The sequence below is a fragment of the Ostreococcus tauri genome (assembly GCF_000214015.3).
Source record: "Ostreococcus tauri WGS project CAID00000000 data, contig chromosome 12, whole genome shotgun sequence".
NCBI classification, from domain to species: domain Eukaryota; kingdom Viridiplantae; phylum Chlorophyta; class Mamiellophyceae; order Mamiellales; family Bathycoccaceae; genus Ostreococcus; species Ostreococcus tauri.
Window position 1 is genome coordinate 132,270 of NC_014437.2, and position 6,652 is coordinate 138,921.

Genomic DNA, 6,652 nt, shown 5'->3' on the forward strand with positions numbered 1-6,652 from the left:
GTTATTATGATTCACCGCAGAACGAGGTCGGTCTTTATCTAATAAATACGTCCCTTCCGAAGTCGGGATTTACGCACGTATTAGCTCTAGAATTACTACGGTTATCCGAGTAGTAAACACCACCAAAGAAACTATTGCTGATTTAATGAGCCATTCGCAGTTTCACAGTATAACGCTTATACTTAGACATGCATGGCTTAATCTTTGAGACAAGCATATGACTACTGGCAGGATCAACCAGGTATCTATCCTTTCGACACGACAACGACGAATATATCAACCGGTCGAAACCGATCAATACAATCGACGCGACGCGCCACAATTAGCCTCCCGGCCAAAAGTGATTGAAAGTTTGATTAGAAAATCAGACGTCTCACGAACACACACAAGGCTCCCGCCTCATGTGCGAACGCGATTGAAACGCCCTCACGTAGGTCCTACAGAAGGTCCTCCTGATGACAACCAACGCACTCGAAACATTCCATACAGATCATCACAATCACATGGCGTTTCGCGCAGGCTGCACCGTCACGCAAGCCACTCGCCACCGAGCTCGGTATGAATAGTGGAAACAAACACACACATGCTCAAGGTTTCGAGGGTTCTTGCAATAAAAAAGTAATACGTTTAGCCAGCGGCTATCGGTACAAGCTTCTTTTCCGCGCATCCATCGTGAAACACGAAGAATGCCGCAGGCTCGTATGCAGAGCCGCAGTTTGCATTTCGACCGATCGGGGCTGTGCGAGCGCGCCGCCGACGCATTCGTCAGCTGCGCGCCTCGCCGCGCCGGGTCGTCCTGCCACTCATCCAGGTACTCAGCCCATCGCCGATTGGGAAACAACCGACCCGGAACCATAGCCCGTGGGTACGATGACCGGAGGGCTTTTCGCTGGGTGGGAGGTGCGAACTTGCGTTCACACTTCCTTACAGATGTCCAGGGACGCACGACATGTCGGTACGTATATTTGGCGTGTGCGGTATCATATGCGTGTGTATATTGATTACGAGTGGTCGTGTGTGAGATTTGGACCGGGTGTGGATGCATGGTGCGCGACGTGATTTTCGCGCATAATGCACACTGTTTGCACACACACCACGACAGCGCCCCAACACCTCCATGCCGCCCACGCCCGCGCGCGCACGTCTGCGGAGTCCCCCGCCCACGAGTCATAAACCGCCAAATCCGGACAAAGGACGCGCCGACCACGCGCGCCACAACCGCGCCACGACCGCGCACGCGCGGTAAATGCGATCCAAAAACCTTCGCAAGGAGCATACCGCCGCCTCGCCGCCGCGAACGACCAAACGCGCGCGGCCCCGCGCGCATTCGCACACACACAAAGGATGCCATTCTTGAACGCACGCGGTTTATCTCAAGGTTGCCATGTTTTCGCACGTACTGTGTCCACCTATTGACCACTATTCAAATATTCCGTCGATACATCCAATTTCTCAAGGTTGCCATGTTTTTCGACGTACACAGTGTCTATTCGCACCATGAAGAAGTCACGTGTGCACCGCCCACACGCGTTCGAACGATGCTTGAGCGTCCGCGGCCGAATGTGTCGCTCGCCTCCGCAGCCGATCGCGCCTACGGTCGTTGGCCGCGAGCGTGATGACCGCGGTCAAGACAACGAGCAGATGCGCCACCGCGGCGTTCAGGTGAGTGGTTCGATCGCGCGATAGAAGCCGCGGAACGGTCGAATCTCGCTCGAAGGCGGATTCAAGCCTGATCGAAAGATCTCAGACTCGACGCGCGAGAGAGCACGCGAGAGACTAACAGAGCGATCGAACGCGCGCGTATAGCCCGGGGTCATCGCACCTCGCCACGGGTACGATGGCTGGGGCGATAGATTTGTCTTTCAGCACGACGGCGTGCTTGGAAATCTTCGAGGTGGACTACGCGTCCAGAGAGATGGACATGCCGGTCGTGGGTAAGGCGATTCCGTCCACGGAGCGCTTTCATCGAATCGTTTGGGGGAGCGCTGGGATTGGGAGCACCGAGACACGACTGGGGTTGATCGCGGGTGGGTTGGTGGACGGGACAGTGAACGTGTACAACCCGGCAAAGATCGTGGACGGAGCAACGAACGGAGCGATCATCACCAAGCTCGCGAAGCATCAAGGTGCGGTTCGAGGTCTGGATTTTAATACTTTTTCGCCGAATCTACTTGCTAGCGGAGCCGAGGACGGAGAGTTGTGCATCTGGGATTTGGAGAACCCAACAAAGCCATCACTGTATCCGGCGCTGAAGTCAACCACTGGTGGACCGACGGCTGGTGAGGTGTCGTTCTTGCAGTGGAACCATAAGGTGCAACACATTTTGGCATCATCATCGCTAAATGGATCGACAGTCGTTTGGGATCTGAAGCGTCAACGACCGGTGATCTCGTTCACCGATCCGAACTCCCGTCGACGTTGCTCAGCCATGCAGTGGAACCCAGAGGTTGCGACGCAGCTCATCGTCGCAAGTGACGACGATCGCTCTTGCACTCTGCAGGTTTGGGACCTACGAAATTCGATCTCACCGGCGCGCGAGTTCGTGGCGCATTCCAAGGGTGTGCTCGCCATGGCGTGGAACTTGCAAGATCCCGCGCTCTTGCTCACGTGCGGCAAGGACAATCGCACACTTTGTTGGGATACCGAGGTCGGTGAGGTCATCTCCGAGCTTCCGGCGAGCGCGAACTGGAATTTTGACGTACAGTGGAGCAAGACCGCTCCGGGCATCCTGTCAACGTCGTCGTTTGACGGCAAGATTACACTTCACAATATGCAGCAGGCAGGTGCATCGCAAGCTGGAGCGCACGGCGTGAACTCGGATTTCACCGGGCTCGCGCACGAGCAGTCGACCGGTCCAAAGGCGCCGATGAAACGCGCACCGAACTGGTTGAAGCGTCCGTGTGGGGCGACCTTCGGTTTCGGCGGTAAGCTGCTGGCACACGGCGCGCAGTTGCAAGGTGGTCCAACGGCATCGCCTACAACAATCTCCATCATGTCCGTGAAGAGCGAGAGCACGGACGGGATGGTAGTGAAGGAACAGAGCGTCGAGTTTGAGCAAGCGGTCAAGAATGGCGAGGTCAACGACTTGATCAAGTTTTGTGAGGTAAAGAGGCAAGACGCAAAGGGAGAGGACCAGGAGGCTTGGACATTCATGCGCATCTTGTTCGCGGAAGACGCACGTCGGGAGATGCTGCGGCATCTTGAATTCGGTGACGCCTTGGAGGCTCGGGAGAAGTCTCTCGCAGCCTTGTCAATGAAGGACGCTCGCGAGGTCGAAGACTCTGCCCCGATGAGTGCGCCTACGTCGCCGAGTTTACCTCCCGTGGAAGACAATGATGCATTCTTTGACAACCTCGGAGACGCGCCAGTGCAACCACCCAAGCCGACGCCGGCGCCGAAAAGTATTCCGCCACCGAAGCAGGCGACGGTGACGACGATCCCGCCGCCAACTGCGGCAGATTTCGAGATTCAGCGAGCCTTGATCGTGGGTGATTACAAAGCTGCAGTGGCGGCGTGCGAAAAGGCTGAGCGCTACGCCGATGCGCTCATCCTCGCCGCGGCCGGGGGTCCAGAGCTCTGGGCGGAGGCGCAGGCTTCGCACATCGCACGCGCGCCGCGACCGTATATGCAAGTTGCTGCGGCCGTTGTTGGGAAGAACTTGTCCAGTCTCGTCAAGGCGCGCCCGGTGTCGGCTTGGCGAGAAACACTCGCGATGTTGTGTACGTACGCTCCTGGTGATGAGTGGGGTCCGTTGGCGGAAGTTCTCGCGGAAGGTTTGATTACGAGTGGTGATCACAACTCCGCGATGCTGTGCTACATTTGCGCCGGCAACGTCGACGCGGCTATCAAGTATTGGTTGACCTTGCTGCCCTCCAGAAACTTTACGCCAAAAGATTTATACGGCGTCGTGGAGAAAGCTGTGATGCTGACGCGTGCGGCTGGGCAATCAGAGTCCACCCAAGGCTTCACATCGTTGATCACGAACTACGCCGAGATGCTGTCGTCGCAGGGCGACTTGGATAGCGCGTTAGATTATTTGGGCATGGTTCCTGGGAGCCCGGGCGAAGACGTGAACGTCCTGCGCGACCGAATCATTCGTAGCAGTGTCTCCACCAAGGCGAGTACGAGCACTCAAGTGGTGTCTCCAGCCGTTTCTTCCAGTGTTCCGGCGTCGTCGTCGCCGTACCAGGCCTCGCCGACCTCGAATGTGTCAACGTATGGTGCCCCGCCGCCGACGTCTATGAAGAAATCCGCATTGGCGACAACCGCGAACAAGTCCAAGCTTCAAGGCGACGAGGAGGCGATTCCGGAGTTTCGAAACGCCGATGTCTTAGTGTGTACGCCCGCGCGATTGCTAAAACTCATCAAGGATGAGTGGGTGTTGCTCGGACGATTGCGTCACGTCGTCGTGGACGAGGCGGATGAAATGTTATCGAGCGGTTTCGCGAGCGACGTCGGGGAGATCATCAAACTCTCCTACGGCGAGAATGGGATCAACCGATTCGACACCAAGGTTCAGTACATATTTGCCGCTGCGACGATGCGCGAGGCCCAACCTCTTTTGGAGACGTTTCCGGGTGAGGTTGAGTGGGTGTCCACCGCGCGGTTCGGTCGCGTGCATCCGCAGCTCGACGTGCGCGTCGACGACGTTCGAGGGGACGACGCAAAGTTCGAATCCCTGTGCGACGCTTTGAATCGTCACAAGGCGTATAAAACACTAATCTTCGCCAACTCACCCGAGGATGCGGACGAGCTCGTGGGGAAATTGGACGCCCGCGACGTCGTCGCGCTCGCGTTTCACGGCAGAGCGAAGGAACGGGGCGTGGTGTTGGACGATTTCATCGCAGGAGATCTCAAAGTTTGCGTCTGCACCGATCTCGCCGCTCGTGGAATCGACTTTCCAGACTTACATCACGTCGCGCAGTACGGCGCGGCGCCGTCGATGGAGATGTTTTTACACCGGTGCGGAAGAACGGCGCGCACGGGTCAACGCGGTCCGTTCCACGTCACGTGCGTCGTCGACCTGGACGCCGAAACCGTGGACGAGGACGTGAGGAGCGAGCTCGAATCGCATCGATGAGCGTGGTTTTAGCTGAATCTTTTTGTAGTAGTATTATAATAAAGCGAGCTGAACGAATGAAATGAATGGGTGACGACATTCTGACTGCGCGATTTTTAACGCGCGGCGGCGACGGCCTCGGCGGGCGTCGTCCACTGCGCGCCGTGGAGTCTTTGAAACTCCGTAAGCGTGGTCTTTCCCAGTAATTCACCGAATAAAGTACCAGTGCTGCATCCGGTGACTCGCACGGCGACGTAATCGCCCGGAGACACGCGATGCGACCCCGTCGTCGCCGAGCGCGCGTCGCCCGCGTACGACCCCGTCGGCGCGTCGTCAAAAATCACCCACTTCGACGTGTCCGTCTTACCCGTGAGCTCCTCCGGGTTCTTCTTACTCGGACCCTCGACTAAGACGCAGTGCGTGGAGCCGATCTCCATGCGCTGCTTTTCGCCCGCCTTGGCGCGGAAGGCGTCGATGACCTCTTGCAATCGCCGCTGCTTGACATCCTCGGGAACGTCATCCTTTTGATGCCTGTGCGCGCCAGTGCCCTCGCGCTCGGAGTAGGCGAACATGAAGGCTTGCTCGTACCCGATTCTCGTCATCAAGCTCACCGTGTCTTCGTGATCCGCCTCGGTCTCACCGCAAAAGCCGGAGATGATATCCGTCGTCACCGCGCATCCGGGAATGATCATCCTGACGCGATCGATGAGCTCGATGTACGCCTCTCTGGTGTACCCCCGCGCCATTCGCTCGAGCGTCGCGGTCGAACCGCTCTGTGCGGGCATGTGTAAGCACTTCGACACGTTCGGCCGATCGCGAATCACTCTGAGGACGTCATCCGGGAAATCTTTCGGATGCGGCGACGTGAATCGAATGCGCATCTCCGGATCGACGCTCGCCACCTTGTCGAGCAATTCGGCAAACTGAATCGTGCCCTCGCGCTTACGCTCGGGATCGTACCGAGACTTGAACCCATCGGCGTAGCCGACGAAGGCTGAGCCCTGCGCGCCGGCCAAACCGGCGCTCGACGCGTTGGCGACGAGTTCCACCGCGTCCACGTCTTCCCCCACGAGCTGACTCAAGAAATCCCTCGTCGTCGCGCTCGTGACGTCTCCCGCGTACGAGTTGACGTTTTGCCCCAACAACGTCACCTCCTTGATCCCTCGTTCGCTCAACGAACGAATCTCGTACATGATGCTCGCCAAATCTCTCGACCGTTCGCGTCCGCGCGTGTACGGCACGATGCAAAACGCGCACGCGTTATCGCACCCACGCATAATCGTCACGAACGCCGAATGCGTACCAACCTCTCGCACCGGAATAATATCCGCGTACGTCTCCTCCACCGACAACTGCACGTTCATCGCCTTCGCCCCCGTCCCGCGCACGGCGTCGATGAGATTCGGCAAGTCCCGATACGCATCCGGGCCCGGCACGATGTCCGGCAATCGATCCGCCTCGAGCAACTTTTCCTTCACCCGGTCCGGCATGCACCCCAACACCCGACGACCGGTCGCGCGCGACGTTTCTTCATCGAACCGATCGATCGAAAATACGCCAAGCGCTGGCAAATCTTCGGCTCCGGCTTGTCCC

The 6,652-nt window shown here is 57.9% G+C and overlaps 2 protein-coding genes across 2 annotated transcripts; one reads left to right on the top strand and one right to left on the bottom strand.

Annotated features, from left to right (window-relative positions):
- Nucleotides 1-1,837: 1,837 nt before the first annotated feature.
- Nucleotides 1,838-5,080, top strand: OT_ostta12g00850 (Helicase, C-terminal; the record flags this gene model as incomplete). Its single annotated transcript, XM_022982822.1, has 1 exon — nucleotides 1,838-5,080. The coding sequence occupies one exon, from the start codon at nucleotides 1,838-1,840 to the stop codon at nucleotides 5,078-5,080; it is 3,243 nt and encodes a 1,080-aa protein (XP_022840047.1).
- A 95-nt stretch (nucleotides 5,081-5,175) lies between these two features.
- On the bottom strand, nucleotides 5,176-6,549 carry OT_ostta12g00860 (Methylthiotransferase/radical SAM-type protein; the record flags this gene model as incomplete). Its single annotated transcript, XM_022982823.1, has 1 exon — nucleotides 5,176-6,549. One exon carries the CDS (start codon nucleotides 6,547-6,549, stop codon nucleotides 5,176-5,178), a length of 1,374 nt encoding a protein of 457 aa, XP_022840048.1.
- Between the last annotated feature and the right edge of the window lie 103 nt (nucleotides 6,550-6,652).